Source organism: Alexandromys fortis, unplaced genomic scaffold (assembly GCF_014885135.2).
Source record: "Alexandromys fortis isolate MF-2015 unplaced genomic scaffold, M_Fortis_MF-2015_v1.1 scaffold_127, whole genome shotgun sequence".
NCBI classification, from domain to species: domain Eukaryota; kingdom Metazoa; phylum Chordata; class Mammalia; order Rodentia; family Cricetidae; genus Alexandromys; species Alexandromys fortis.
The window spans coordinates 1,664,446-1,680,644 of NW_026068006.1; the positions used below are offsets into that span (position 1 = coordinate 1,664,446).

Genomic DNA, 16,199 nt, shown 5'->3' on the forward strand with positions numbered 1-16,199 from the left:
TTCTGAATCTAGGGAAGCAGGCTCGGCCTAGCTAAGGAACTCATTCGGATCTAGGGAAGCAGGCTCGGCCTAGCTAAGGAACTCATTCTGAATCTAGGGAGGCAGGCTCGGCCTAGCTAAGGAATTCATTCTGGATCTAGGGAGGCAGGCTCGGCCTAGCTAAGAAACTCATTCTGGATCTAGGGAAGCAGGCTCAGCCTAGCTAAGGAACTCATTCGGATCTAGGGAAGCAGGCTCAGCCTAGCTAAGGAACTCATTCGGATCTAGGGAAGCAGGCTCTGCTCATTCAGATCGGATCCAGGGCCTGATCCAAGCCTGTTCACAGCCAGGCTTTACTCCTTAGTCCTTCAAAACTGAGAGGGAGTTGAAAAGCGGCTTCAAAAATTCTCTTTCCAGTTTCTGATTTGTGTGTGTGTGTGTGTGTGTGTGTGTGTGTAAGGAAGGGAGAAAGAGAGAGACTGGGTTGTTTTCCTCAACCGTTTCTCTACGTTTCGAAGACAGACTCTTTCACAACCTGGAGTTCACTGTTTTAAGCCCCCATGACTGCCTATGCCCCCCCCCCCCCGCACTGGGATTACAGCCATAGCATAACTGGAACAAGGGCGCTTCTTTCCAACACACAGCACTTACATGCTAACTGCTGTATCATGTGTTAACTCACCAAACCCCCAACACCCTGCTCTGCAGTTAAGAACGTGAACTGTCCTTGCAGAGGACTGTGGAGCTTGGCCCCAACACTCTGATCTGGTGGCTCACCTAGCAGGGATCCAATGCATTTGGTCTCCATGGGCAACTGCACTCCTATGCACGCGTGCACATGCAGACATACATCATAAAGGTAATTAAAAAGGATAAAAATAACTCTTAAATGAAAGTGGAAATGGAGGATGGGGGAGTAAGTAACTTACCTAAGAATACAGAACCAACAGCCAATGGGGTTGGGTTACCTATGGTCTTACAGCTAGTATCCAGTGGATCAGGGTTCAAGCCTGGGCAGTCTGGCTCCACAGTGAGGCTCTGGACAGCCTTGGTCTTAAGGAAGTTTCTGAACAGTTGGCTCAGCTACCTAACAATCCACTGACAGCTTCACAATGACCCCAAGCAGTTCAATTAATTAATTCGCTTATTCTGAATTCAAATTGGATCCCAGCAAATATGCTCTGTGAAGCTGGGACACTGGTTTTCTAATGATGATTACTGCTGAACAGGAAATAAAGGTAAACACAACTTCCTCAGCACCCAAGTCTTAGGCGCCGATGCTCCCTACCGCCCGTGTTCGGCCAGTCCGCAGGCTGCCTACCACAGGCATTTTAGGCACATTCTCCAACACTTATAACTCTGGGTGTCTGGCTCCTTTGCTAAAGAGAAGCCAACTGCTTCCTGGTTCTTGTGAAGCAGTCCCATGTGGGGCTAGGTGGCGTGGATTTGAACTTGGGTTCTAGCTCTGCAGCTTCAAGTTGTTCATTACTCCGCCTCTACATCTCAGCAGTCCTTGGCACCTGCTCCCTAGGCCAGAAATACAGGAAAATACAGGTGTGGCGGTGAACATGGTAGGGCGGGACGTGAGCAACGAGACTCGCTGTCACTATCGTGCCCATTACCGCTAGTGTTCGGAGGACTTTCTCACAGAGACCTGTTCACATCACAAATTTCATTTCACTCTATGCACGGTGTGGAGATAGAAGCTGCATCCTTCTCAAGAATGTCCTGTGCAGAGGGGCCTCATCACGCACTGTGATTAAAAGAACTTCATGCCCCCCTGAAGAGATGGTCAGTCTCAACCCTCGCCTTCTCCAACAGGTCAGTAGCCAGAGACACATAAGCGGCCCTCAAAGACACATGAGCGGCCCTCAGAGATACATGAGTGGCCCTCAAAGACATGTAAGTGGCCCCCGGAAGACACGTGAGTGGCCCCTCAGAAGACAAGTGAGTGGCCCACGGAAGACAAGCGAGTGGCCTATGGTCAAACTGCCCAGGCTGAGTGGACACCTAGGCCGGCTCATCCCCTATCATGTCTTTACATCATTACTACAGGAAATCGGCGTCTTCTTTACATGGCCTTTCTCTGTCCTAACTCCTAAGGGATTCCACGCAATCTGTCTACGTGGGCTGATGTCCTCTCACTGATGTTACATGTGAGGTTTCGGGATTTCTGAGCCATCACCACCAATGGTTTACAATCTAGTTGTTTTAAGGACTTCTGGATCAAGTGGCCGTCTCTCTTGCTACTGTGTGCATAAGCTTCTAATTGACTCTCCTATCTGCCCTCCTATCTGGTCATAGTACTCCTGGGATTACAGGCGTGGGCGTTTTAGGGGCTTCTTGAAAGAATTTGGCTTTAAAGAAGAAACAAAACAAAACAAAACAAAACACCCTGTGGGTTCCAGCTGCAGAAGCAGTAAGGAAGACCCTACCCCAGAAGCAAGGGGAAAGGAGAAAGGCGACTCGTGAGATGTCATCCTCTGACCTCTGCATAGACGCCATAACCTGGGCCAACCCTGTGCTCCTCCCACAAAACAGATGAGACGCCTTCATATTTTCTTCCCATGCCTTGTTCTGACTGAAGCTTTCAGAGGTGGGGTGGAGCAGGAGTTCCCTGTGTCATCTAATGGTTTGTTGGGATTCTTTTGCTAACACAAACTTAACCGAAAATCAGCTGAAAAGGGGGAAATAGTTTCATTCATTCATTCATTCGTTCATTTATTTGGCTCCGGGGATTCCAGCAGTTTCTCGGCGGCTGGCTGGGTTCTATGGACCTGTGGTGACACAGCACATTACAGCTGGAGCACCCAGTGGACCAAAGCTGCATCCTCAGTGACCTACCTTCCACGAGGCACCACCAGACCAACCCAGTGCTGCTTCTGTGTGATGGCAATGCCATATTTGCTAATTTTCCTTGGTCTTAGCCATCCATCTATTTTTCTTGGCCTGTTTCATGAACAATATTCATTTACTTTATTCTTCCTCTACCTAAAGACTGGTTCCAGTCCTTTGTACAGGGCTGCGGGATGGCCTGGGAGCCTAAAGACCTGATTCCATCCCGAGAATCCACAGAACACCGGGCACCATGACTCCTAACTCCCACATGCTGGGGAGGCCAAGACGGGAGGACCCCCAAAACTCACAGGCCTGAGCTCACAGAGAATCAAGCCTGGTGATTATCAACTGGTATCGAGAATTTTATATTATTTTTTTTGGCGAATACTAAATTTTAAGTTATGTTTGTGGTATTGCTAAGGGACTGTTACAAAGGAAGTAGAATGTGTTCCTGAGAATGACACCCAAGGTTGTGCTCTGGCCTTCAAATGCTCACACACACATAAAAAAATCCCTGGGATAACAGACACGTGAACTTGTCTGCATTGCACCATGGGCCAGGGTTAGGTGGAACACGGTGTCCAGGTGTACCACAATTGAGGAAGTCTTGTCAGTGCTAGTCTGAAGTTTAGGGGTCAAATTCATCCTCCATCCACACCTGCCATTCAATTCAGCATACACTACTAAAATTCCGTGCCCGTCTTTTTGGGGGGCACAGTTCCTGTAGAGCCTTGTGTTTATTAAAATGTCAGAAGGAACAGAAATTTGGATGTACTGGAAGACAGTGCATGCTGTCTTGTTTTAATTTTTATAGTTAGTATAGTTAATTTACCTCCAATTTTCATAATCTTTGTAATAAACTCATCTTGGTATCTGACTTATAACTTAACCTTCAAGCAAGGTCAATACTGCTCCCCACCCCCACCGCAGCAAATGTACCTACCACACAGGCGCTCTGAGTTGTTATTATTATTATTTTTTTTTTTTAAGACAGGGCTTCTCTGCGTAGCCCTGACTGTCCTGGAACTAGTTCTGTAGACCAGGCTAGCCTCGAATTCACAGAGATCTGCTTGTTTCTGGTTCCCGAGTGCTAGGATGAAAGTCATGCCCCACTACCACCACCCGGCTCACAAATACTTTTTGAGACCATTACGAATTCAGCCCTATGCGGCCCCCAGCGTCTGAAGGGATACTATCAAATTAAAACAGTCTGTGGCATCCTCAGGACCATCTGAAGGGATACTGTCAAATTACAACAGCCTGTGGCATCCTCAGGACCACTTAGTTTGCTTCCTTCCTTGGCATCGATTTCCTCTGCCCCATTCCTGCTTGGCAATAACGGATCTTTCTCCAGTTCTGTAACATTTAAAACATTCTTCCAGGTAAAATTTACCAAGCCACAAATTACAGGATGAACGGACAGCTGGAGCTGAAGCTCATATTTAGCCGACAGGTGAGGAGGATTTTCAGTGTGTTTCCATTTTCAGCAGCCAGCAGCATTCTCCAACAATTAAAACAGAAATCTCAGACTGCATTTATTTAGGGGGATGGTGTCTCATTCATGAGACAGGCTCTTACTCTGGAGCCCCAAACTCACAACTTCCTGCCTCAGCCTCTCGAGGGCTAGGAATATGGGTATGTACTGGCACACGTGACAACAACCTCAGGATTGAAGGCTCAGGTTTGATAAGGACTTTCCCAGTGAAGTTCAAAGTGCAAAAAAAAAAAAAAAAATTCATAATAATTTTAAAGAACCACAGGAGGAAAAAGAAAAGAGGCCAGCAGCACTTTGAGAGCAGCGGACAGGAGCCGCACGGTCGTCTCAGTACCACAATTAGGTGACTTACTCAGCCTTGGTCAGCAGAAACTCTGGGACAAGAAAAAGAGAAGCACTATTTAATCCGACCACTAATAAGCAGCCTCCACTCGGAAGGCTAGTAAAAGTCCGGCAGACAGTGGACGGCCACAGCAGCGGCAGGGCCAGTCTCAGAAGTCTGGGGACTCTGTTTCCTGTGAGCGAGAGAACAATCCAAACATGTCCTTGAGAGATGTATCTTTCAATGATGGTCAGAGGACAGCCTCTCCACGGAGGAAGGGTCTCTGCTTTGCGCCTGTGCTGCCCACCCTCTACCCTCCACACACACACACACACACACACACACACACACACACACACACCGCCGAAGCTAGAGTGAACAGGAGAGGCAGTGTCTGAAAGTGCGGCCGTTTCCCGACCATCATTTTACACTATTTTATTTGTAACAAAATACAAGCCACGGGTTAAGAAGAAATTGTAGTTACTTAAATTGATGAAATTATTTTGAGGCAAAGAAATAGAAAGCAAAGATACTCAAAGGAAAAACAATGACAAAATCTGCACGAGGCAAATGAAAACAGTCGATTGTCTTTCTCGGTCTCAACCTTGAGGACTACCTGAAGGAAAAGTCTAGAAAGAGCCAGCCAATTTCCTATCTGCATCAGAACAGAAAACTCCCGAATGCTGAACGACTTCAAAGACCAATTCACGGGCACCTTGTGAATGGACAAACTTTCCAGGACAGTGGGGCAGTGAGTGGCTGTCATGTGATCACACAAATGGACTCTAAGAGGACACAATACCACTTGGTAGCACGAAAGACCCAAGTCAAGAGCCTGGTATATTTACAACAAATACATCTCTGCCTTGCCCTCAAAGGACCTCTAGGGCTGTCCTGTAGGCGGCTCCTGAGACTTGTGGCTGAAGAGGAGAAAGAATAGGAAGCTCAGAGTCCCGCTTACTCGCCCCACCTCAGCAAGTTACTAAGTAACAGAACTGCACCAGGAATGGCTTCCTTTTCATCTTACATCAGCAAGGAAATGACCAAAGAGAGGAAGACGGTTTCCAAACGCTGCAGACAAGTTGAAAACTCATTCTAGAAAGACAGACGGCTGTATGAATACCCTAGTCACAGCATTTTTAGGGATCCACAATCCCTGCAGCTGTGTGGTAGCTGCCGAGACAGAGAAGTTAGCATGCAGGGCCCCGCCCTATGCTTTCTTTACTCAGAGAGTAGCTGACCAGCAATGGCTGGGCCGTATGTATGTTCTGAAGAAGCTGGGGTTGGGATGGGAAGGCACTCTCTCTTTGAGGCAGGAAAACGGTGGGATCAAGGATGAGTCCCAGCTACACAGATCTCTACTACCTTCAGATCTGAAGGAGAAAGGGAAGTGAGCTGGGCCCAGAGAGAGGCGGGAAAAGGCCTTGAGTGCCTGCAGAGAACTCAAGCTCAGAGCCAGCAGAAAACAGAGAAGGAAGTAGGAAAGGCAGCAGGGCTCGGCTAAAGAGCACTGGGAGAGAGGACCCTCCTGTCAGGGCCACAACTTCATAGCTTACGAGCTATAGAGGGGACGGAGCTGACCAGGGGGGGCTGCCGCAGGAGGGCAGGGCAAGGACCCCCCCCCCCAGTGTTCTCATCAGTGACTCAGGTGGGAGAGCACTTTCTGTGTTCAGACCCCTCTGCTTTCCAGGGGTCTGGCACCCAAGTCCCTTGACTTGGAGGAGTTGCTTTCATTACTTGAGTTACATTAAAATTTTCCCTGTGGAGCCTGTGAACCAAAACCCAGGGACCCAGCTTGCACAGTCCTTCTCGTTCTCTGAGACTCCCACCTCCGTTTCAGTTTCTACCTGAAGAAAACCATGTGTCTTTATATGAGCTGTTCCTAAAAACAAGTAACAATAAAACCTACATCCTATCTGGTTTGACAAACAGTAAAGAGTATTAATACTAAAGCAATGAGAACCCAGTAAGGTTGCTAGGGAAAGGAGACAGAGTCTTAGCCCGGAGCAACTTGTAACAGTGTCGTTTTCAAAGGGCCAATAAAAAGTCACCCGGAAAGGAAGCTAGAAGCTGTGTAAGAAGAGTAGAGTGAAAACTTATGAATACTAAATAATATTATGTGTGACGGTCTAATTCTAGCAGTCGTTCCCAAATGAAATTCCAACAGAAGAGAGGGTCCCTCACAGCACTGGACAAGGTCATCGTAAAAATGTATGTTCTAGAATCACACAGCGTAATTTGGGAGGAACACGACAATCAGTTCCAGGAAAACCTAATGTCAGAATTTAAAATAACGAATATTTTAAAATACACAAAGTAACGTGTTCCTATGGACACGTATTAGTATGAAATATACATGGTGACAAATGTCAAATTCAGAATGGTGGTTCCTCACAGAAATATAACAGAAGGAAACACATGATTTTAGTTTATATGTTCTCTTTCTTAAAATAGGCAGTGGACACAAAAGCCTTTGTAAATCTTCCTCTAGTCTTTTTACATGACTTAAATGTTCTGCAAAAAAAAAAAAAAAAAAAAAAAAAAAAAAAACACAAAATGCCTTTGGAGACAGATGGACTGCACGACCGAGCTGGAAGTTTGCAGTCACTGAAGCGACACCTCTACCCTGGGGTCTGAAGTTCCTGTGAGAGAAAGATCATCTGGCCATCCCAGGAGCAGGGACAGGGAGGGAAGCCGCACGAATCTGACACCACCACCATTCTCAGAAACCACCAGCTAAGTGAACCAGTCCATCAACAAAATCACCCAGAATGACAACGTGGCGTTTCAATGCTTCCCTACAGAAGCACTGATCCACCTGTCCGGATGGAGAAACAAACACAAGAGCAAAACTACATAAATTCAAAATATAGTGGTCTGTATCTATGGGCCAGCAGCCCAGAGCGCCTCCGGACGCCCTCACCTGCAGTCGCTCAAGCCCTTATGTAACACGGCACTGAATTTGCGAGAAGCGTGCACCTGTCCGCCCTACACTTTAACTCAGCTCTGAGCCACTTAGGATGCCTAACATGATATAAATGCTGTGAAGAGAGTCAGAAGGGCTTCTGTCCTTCCCTAGCTGCTGTCGCTGTGCGTAGGCATCTGCAATGGTCAGTCACGCGGGCTGCCTGCTCCAGGTTCCTGGTCAAGAGGAATAAGCAGTCATATAGCGCCTAGCCCAGTCACCTCTCAAGGCCGTGGACTCCTTCCAGCACAATGGGCGGATTCACGGAGACTATGGGAGTGGAGCCACTGCCAAGGCAGAGCTGTGCCAGTCCCAAAGCTGAGACTAGGCCAATGGAAGTCAACCTATGAGGACCTCCAGCCCTGGTAACCCAAATCCCGCCCTGATCTCCACGTGGTGGCTAGTTAGAGGCCTGGGGTGTTGAAGAGGAAGCAGACTCACCCACCAAGAGCTCCCGAACCCTGAGCCCCAGAAAGAATGGAGTCCACTTTTTCAACCACCAAAACCAAATGAGAAAGTACCTGGAAGGGAGAGTCAGCCTGCTCCACAGAGACAGAGTTCCTTTTCTAAGTATTTGCATCTGCAGCTGACTATGGATGGATGCAGCATCCAAAGATGTGAGGGGCCAACCGCAGCCTTTCCCACAGCCCAGCGCCACACGTGTAGACAGATATCATAAAGAAACACGTCAGATCCCCACACAGCGGGACGTCGTCCCACAGAGAACACACGACAGCAGACCTCAACAAAGATGACAAACAGCGCTGCCAGGAAACACGGAGTGCCCCACACTGCCCTTCCTTCGGGGGCACACGGCAAGAGCCTGTGCTTCAGCTGACCGCTGACATGCCGCACAGCTGAACTCGCTAGAAAGACACACAGAACAATGTGAACCATACAAAGCAGATTCAGACACAAAACTCAATTTTCAGAGCCCGATTCCAAGAAATGAAGTCACATAGAGAGAAGGAGGCTGTTAGCATGGGTGAAATACTCCGGGGTTGCTGAATTTTGGACCGCAATGCACCCCCAAATGTTCAGACACTCAAGGCTTGTCCCCAGAGCCTAGTGGGAAGTCTCCTAGTCACCAAAGGGGACAGCGAGGCTCCAGCTCTTTCCTCTTTTGACATGAGCTCTGTTCCACCACCGTTCCACCCCAGGATGCCACAGTGCTGCAGGACAGAGAGCCCTGGAGCCAATGGGACCAAACCTGCCTCTTTCTAAAAAGATCATTACAGTGAGCGAAGGCTGAGTAGCGTGCAAGTGTTCCTGTGCACACACATGTACGAGTCCACACAACATTTCCCCCCCCCCCCAGTATTTTGGATTTACACCCCACAACAGAAAGCTGTTGTTGCTCTGCTCTGGGCAGAACTTACGGGACACACGAAGTGCACCCCCACTCACCAGGGCTCTCCACTCGCTTGTAGTGGTAGGGGTTGATGCAGACTTCCTTCTGCTTGGAACCGAAAGGAAACTCACAACACTCCAGGGGCTTCAGTTCATGGTGGCTCTGGAGGTCAGGCCAGCGCCACACGCGGCAATAAATGACGTGAGGCAGTCCCTTGCGGTGGGACACCTGCAGCCTGCCATCCAGGGAGCGGGGAATGGTGACGCAGCTGCTCGGCTGCCCGGGGCAGCTCAGGGCCTTCTCCAGCTCTTCCATGGCCCCTTTCTTTTTCTTCAGTTTTTTCACCAAAGCATCCACGGCTTTCTCTGCCCATTTTTCTTCCTCGTCACCTTGTTTCCACCCTAGAAGTCTCTTCACAGCCGGACTCGTGAAGGAAAACAAGCTGGTCACGTTCATAGCGACTGGTCTAGCTCTTCACGCTCCTCACACCGGGTGAAGTGGAGAGGTCTCCAGAGGGCACAGTCAGAAGAGATTTCAGTCTGTTTACATAGATTCTCTTTAGCTACTCGCTCAGTTCCTCTGTTCCAAGAAGGGACCCAAAGTTAGCACCTGCGAAAGACAGGAGAGGAAACAGGCTTTAAAATTAGCTCGAGACGCATCACGATTAACTAATTATTAAATGCCAGGTACTAATTCCTTAGGTCTTCCCCTGTACAGGTGGCCCCGGCTCTTACCGTTCAGCTTCCCCATTTGGTGGCTTTGTCAGAGATGCGACCCCACGCTAAGCTCCTGAGCTTTTGTATTCTATGCTGCCAGGAGCTGAACTAAAAATTCATACATCAAAGCCCAGTGCCCACCGTGACCGACAGTACTTGGGCCTGGAGCCGCTGAGGAACTCACTAGGGTTAAATCAGATTATAAGGGTGGGACCTTAAAGCAACAGGATTGGCGGTCTTACAAGAGGAAGAGAACAGAGGGCTCACAGCCACACCAGGCCCAGGACAAAGGTCATGGAAGTGTTTCCGGCACAGCTAGCCACTCATGAGATTTGCATATCACCACCTCAAATGTACAGGCAAGTGACAAGCCTCAGCAGACACCAAGCAGAAGACTGCAAAGAATCAGAACAGCTATCCCAACCCACAGTCCTGTGGGAGCCCGACATATTAACTGATGAGGAAGAACTGACAGAAGAGTAAAGTGTAAACGTGTGGCCCAATTGATATGAAAACCAACACGCCAAGGAGTAAAGCCATGTGGAAAATAAAATATTTGGGCCAAGAGCTATCTGCGTGCCTCAAGTGCTGGCCTCAAACAGGTCTCACACAGGTACTCAGCCCATGCTGACAGCCAGGAGTGGTGATGCAAGCATTTAACCCTAGCCCCAGGAGGGGACAGGACAGGGGATGGGGAGGGGGCGGGGGGGGGGTCTCTGAACTTGCTGGCTGCCCTGCTTAGACCAGGGGCAAGCTCCTGGTCTTGAAAATGAACAAACAACACAAGGGAAAACTCCTGACAACCGCAATATGTGCACACCACCAAACGCAACAAACAATAATGAATAAGACCTCTCCGTCTCAGTATAACTAGGAAATCAACAATAATATCATTACTGAAAATAACCACATATTAACTGTGAGTCAGGAAGTGATTACAGTGGAGATGAAATATTTTAATTGAATGATTGTAAAAATATGACATCAAAAATAATAAGATGTAGCTGGGCAGTAGTGGCACATGCCTTTAATCCTGGGCAGAAGTAGGCAACTCTCTGAGTTTTAGGCCAGCCTGGAGCCTGGTCTACAGAGGATAGCTAGGTCTATACAGAGGAACCCTGCCTTAAAAAAAAATGTGACAAGCTGTAATCATGGGAATTTATAGCTAAAATGCATTTACTAGGGAGGAAAAAAAAAAGTCTGGGAATGTAGGCAGTGATTTAAGCCCAAAGAAAATACAAGGAATTGAGAAATTATTTTTTAAAGCATAGTAAAGAAAACCTATAAAACCAAAACACTAATAAAAATTGTATAATCTCTTAGAAAAAATCATAAATGACCAATAGCAGGAATAAATTAGGGACAATCTTCCTGATCCTCAGTCTTAAACCGATACTGATCATGAACGGTGACTGGAGAGAACTGGGATGGTGTGCGCGGTCTCCTCACTACAGGAAATGACCTGGCCACTCCGGATCATAATGAGCACAGCGTGGTACCTGGCACAGGGTACCTGGCACATATTGGATGACTGACCGGGCTCCAGAACTTGCACTAAGATGAAGAGATTGCACGTTCCCTTCGCTCTCGCTCTCCGAGGGTAAAGGCTCAACTTCAACCAGCAGGGAGTTGCCTGTCCTTTCACCAGAGCTCAGCCCTAATCTACTAGTTATTTTGAGGTTTTCTTTTAACAGGAAATGAAAGAGAAAACAAAGTTAGGCCCTTAGCAGAAGTCACAGGCAGTTAGCACACACCTATTGATATGGTAATTCAGTCTTCAGTAAGGCATGGGGGGGCACCCCGCCCCCAGAACTGTAAAGACCTCCAGAAGCAAGTTAGAGAGACCCTGATTTTTTACCAGCTCTTTTCTTTTACTCCCCAAAAAGATTTTTAATATTTTAACCACTGACTTTGAAACAGGAGGGCTTATCTATCTCAAAATCACTTGAGGGTTGTTTTCTGATGAGTGTTTACCATATATGTGTTCGGGTTCAGGGGGACTGCCTAAGAACCCCCATTCTGGATCTTTATTCCCCAAAACAGTTATCCCAAGTGCCTGGAACTAGGGCAGTGGGGATGGGTGGTGACCAACACCCTGAAGAACTCGGATGGACGTTTAAGGGAAGAACCAGAACGCAAACAAACATCTAAGTAACTCCACAGAGCAGATGGCGGATCCAGGGCCAGCCCCACAGGACTGCACTGCCCTCTCCGGCCACTCCAGGCCTCACCCAGAAAGAATGCTCACCTAAGATAACAGCACCATGTGGTAACAGTTGTCAAACACACAAGCAAGTCTGATACTTGCCTGTGTGTCCTAACTCCTTACAGTATTGAGCACGGCCTCTGGCAGGGGGTTGGACCACAGGAACAAAGCCTCAGAACTCTCCCAGACAGTCCCCAATCATCTTCCCTTTGGAGAGTGTGGCAACAAGATGCCGCATAGGAGGAAGTCCTCCAACTGTCAGTCTTGATCTGGGGTGTCGCCTGGTGCAGAGGCTTGAATAAATGAAGCCAAAATCCACTCCAGAATAGAAAAGACGAAAAGGAGTGAGTGAAGAATTAACTCCAGGAAGTTCTTCCAAAGAGGAAGCCTTAGACAGTCAGTCCAGGAACAATATGTAGACCTCTGCAAAGTACAGGGGATGTCTTCCGCTCACCTACTCTAATCTTATCAACAAACTCTGAAAGGCTTCCATTTTCTTCATTTTAGACATGAAGAAGTAAAATTGTGAAAAGTTAAATGTTTTGTTCCATACTCCATGTCTACCTGTGAGAGACAAAACCGAGGTCTGAACCCCTACTGCACAGGCTGTTAAACCCTGGTCCTAAATCTCCATTCTCAAACGTGGGATAGGAACCCTAAGAGGTCAACCCATACAGAGGTGACAGCCTACACATCTTCTGTGTCTTAGCCTGTGGACGGCGGGAGGTGACTCAGATTCACAGGGAAGGTAGTACCTTTAAGAAAGCAGGGTTTCTGCACCCAGCACAAAGGGAGCAAGGCAGTGGTCACCTGGCAGTCAAGGTCTGGATGACACTTACAATAATTAAACTAAAAAGATCACAAGCCCTGGAAATGTGCGTGATAGCCATAAAAAAATACATACTGACAACTCAGGCTTCTGAGAGTTAAGGCTTTTCCAGGTCCATGTTCAAGAGGGAATTCAGCTCACATGAAGAAGTCAAAAATGAGTTCTACAGATGCAGCCACACAACCAGATCTTTTCTGTCCCTTTTTGTACTTCCTGCCTTGGTTTATGTCTGAAGCTAAGTGGCTTATCAATTTAAAGGGTAACATAAAAACGTGAGTCAGCATACAGAGGTTTCCTTCCCTCCTGAGCAAACACAAACATTTCACACTGACCAAGAAAACAAAACTAAAAACCCAAAATCATTCAGTGAGGAGCACTCCCCCCTCCTTGCCGCCGCCAGCGGCTCAGCTACCTCATCAGAAGTTTGCATTTACTAGCAGAGAATATTCTAAACTGGAAAGGGGGAAAAAGTTTCACACCAAGATTTTCATGGGAATTATTTATAACCAGAAAATTATTAACTTTACACATATCCACTGTGTGGACTGTATCCGCTCTGTTCACAGCCCCTGTGAAAAACAGACAGCACTCACTCGAAGAGCAAACGGGCTGAGTACACTGTGCCAAGTACACTGTGTCAGTGCCCTAGGCAGCGGCGGCGGCCAAACGTCCCCCACTCCCCAAACTTTCCAAGCAGTCTTTACTGAAAAATTATAAAAACAAAAGATTCTGAAACTTCATTATGCAAATGTTTGCTAATTAAACAACAACACACACACTCTTCAGGAGCTGAAGCTACCTGGTGTTATGCACTCGCTCAGAAGTTAGATGAGGTGAGGAGCGGGAGACGCGGCTCAGCAGTTAAGAGCTGGCATTATTTTTGCACAACCCAGAGTTTGGTTCCCAACACCCACAGCCATGGCTCACAACTGACAACTCCAGCTCCAGGGGATCCGTGTCTCTGGCCTCAAGCCTCCCTGGGTTTCAGCACTCACATGCATCCCCCCCCACACACACACACAACTGGGTTGTTAGTGTGACCCAGCTCCAGAAATAACAAAAGGATAACTTACCAATGGTTCTCAATTCACAACGTCTCTAATAAACTCTCCGTCACGAGAAGGATTTCAACTAATACCACTGACTGGTAGCCAAGTCAGACATTGGAATATTCATTTTTTTCTATGGCTAACTTTGAAATTTATGGGATATTCTTTATCATTAAAGGAGTGAAATTTAAACTACTCGATTGCTGCATAATTTGCTTTGTATTAGAGGAAACAGAATCAGCCAATTGTTCAATGCAGTTCCCTTATCCCCACCTCATCCATAAAGAAACATGTAATTACCCAACTGTGTAGATATCGGCCAACCGCAGTCTCTGCGTTCAATGCCTTGAACTCCGCCAGAAAGTTCTAAGTCACCCTAGCTCGTACCTGGAGACAGAGTTGACCCTCCACAGCTCTGACTTCTGTGTCTGTGGCTTCAACTAACAGCTGATATTTTCAGAAAATGGACCTTGGGCAGGCAAGATGGCTCTCTGGGTAAAAGTCCTGGCCCCCAGTCCTGGCACCCAAGTTTAGTCCCTGGAACTCATGTCAAGGCAGAAGAAAACCAACTCCACACAGATGTCCTCTGACTTCCCTGCACGCACACTGGCACGTGTGTCCACGTACACACACATCATGCATATATGCACACATTCATTCTTGAACTGCACGGGCATGTAACATTTCCACTCTCCTTAAACAACAGAGCGGAACCCTTTACCCAGCGGCCCTACTGAGTGAGGTGCTGTAAGTAACCCAAGGTGTGAGGGGCACAGGAAGATGTGCCGTTCACGCGGATTTCAGGGTTTCCTCTGAGCCCTGGAGTCCACCTCCACAAGTAGGAAAGCCTGGTGGGCCTTCCAAGAGGAAAGAAATGAGACAAGTAAGGACTGGTCCGCAGGCCTGACCCTGCTGTGGGAACCAGACAAAAGCACGATTCCGTATGTCCTGAGGGAGTAATTAAATATCCTAGTAAGACAGAGCCAGAGAGGGACTGAGAAAAATAAAATCGAAGGCTCGCACTACCTTCAAAAAGTTACTGACCAGTATGTGCTCAGCTATGCAGGAGGCCGCCCACTCCTCCCCCACTTCTCACCCTCTGCTCCATTCATTCCTTTGCTCAAAACTAATGGCACAGTATCAGGGCCTAATGATCAAGAGGACTGAGCCAAACAAAAGCACAGGGTACTAATTAACTTTACTTTGAAACCGCCTAACAGCTGGGTAGATTATTCAAGAAAAAAAAAAAAACTTTAAAAAGATTTTGTTTGATCTACATTTTTAAGGAAAGCATTTTCTAGTAACTCCATAAATAAATCAACTGGGGTCTGTTTCCAGACTGCATCATGGACACCATTTCACACAGATGGACTGAACCCGTGGACACACAGAATAACAAGACATGCGGAGAGGCTTATAGGCCTGTGTCATTTGTCATTTTAATATAGAAAATCATCTTGTTCTAGCTTCTGGACACCACAGCAGCAAACAGGCCTGAGAGATCCACTGTGTAGACCGGTGGCTCTCAACCTTCCTAATGCTGTGACCCTTTAAGACAGTCCCTCATGCTATGGTGACCCCAGCCATAAAGCTGTTACACTGCTGCGTCATAACTGTAATTCTGCTACCGTTATGAGTTGGATCTGTAATGTGAGTATCTGTGTTTTCTGACAATCTCCTGAGAAAGGGTCATTCTCTCAGGGGTTAGAACCACAGGTTGAGAACCACTGGTCTAAAGTCCTGGGGGGGGGGGGGGGGAGGAACCAGCCATCAGAGAAAGGTGCAGCTAACCCACCCTAGTATCCAACCCATGGCCCGAGAAGGGGATTCTTGCTTCCCCTGAGATACCTGACTAGAACCAGGAGACACAGAGGAGCACACCAGGGCCTATAGTGAAACTTCCATTATTCTAAAATGGATTTTAAAATATTTAATTCCTCACACTCGCAGAAACAACACGCTAACAAAAGACTAAATGCTGCAGGGTCAGAAGACAAAGGCTGTAAGAATATTTTCCTTTTCACAAGCTTACAGACAGTAATATATTATAAAACATTTTTTTTAAAAAAAAAACCTATAATTCAGTAAAGTACAGTGAGGTTTTTTGGTAAGAATAAGATGGGGAAGTCAAAAAATATGGTTATAATCATTAGGCCTACATGAAATTAAGCTACTGGATTAACCAGAATTCAGAAGACCAAAGAGCTCAAAACTTTCAATAATGTCAAGTTTCTTACTTTAGAAGCCAGACAGCAGAATTCCCATGGAATGGTCACACACAAGGACTTCCCAGGAATGGCCACACCCCCCAATCGCCTGATAAAGAGAGACACTGGCTTTGGTAAATCAATCTTGATTATCAACTTGATTGTGTTCAGAAGTACCTAAATGAGCTATCCACACCTCTGGGCCTAACTGTCAGGGAGTTTTCCAGAGGAGATAAAGGGAG

General features: G+C 47.2%; 2 protein-coding genes across 3 annotated transcripts in view; both read right to left on the reverse strand.

Moving 5' to 3' along the window:
* Nucleotides 1-16,199, reverse strand: part of Mmaa (metabolism of cobalamin associated A) — a 152,919-nt gene that overhangs the window by 114,000 nt on the left and 22,720 nt on the right. The gene's annotated exons all lie outside the window — the stretch shown is intronic.
* Smad1 (SMAD family member 1) overlaps nucleotides 1-16,199 on the reverse strand; it is a 63,062-nt gene that overhangs the window by 26,784 nt on the left and 20,079 nt on the right. Inside the window, exons 1-2 of one of the 2 annotated variants that reach the window (XM_050161521.1) lie at nucleotides 9,685-10,096; nucleotides 9,007-9,559 (exon numbers count right to left, since the gene is read on the reverse strand). In XM_050161521.1, coding sequence (XP_050017478.1) covers nucleotides 9,007-9,406 — 400 coding nt within the window. In that variant the 5' untranslated portion in view covers nucleotides 9,407-9,559; nucleotides 9,685-10,096. Of the gene's footprint in view, nucleotides 1-9,006; nucleotides 9,560-9,684; nucleotides 10,097-16,199 lie in introns of those variants that run through there. The other variant, XM_050161520.1, reaches the window with a different exon arrangement.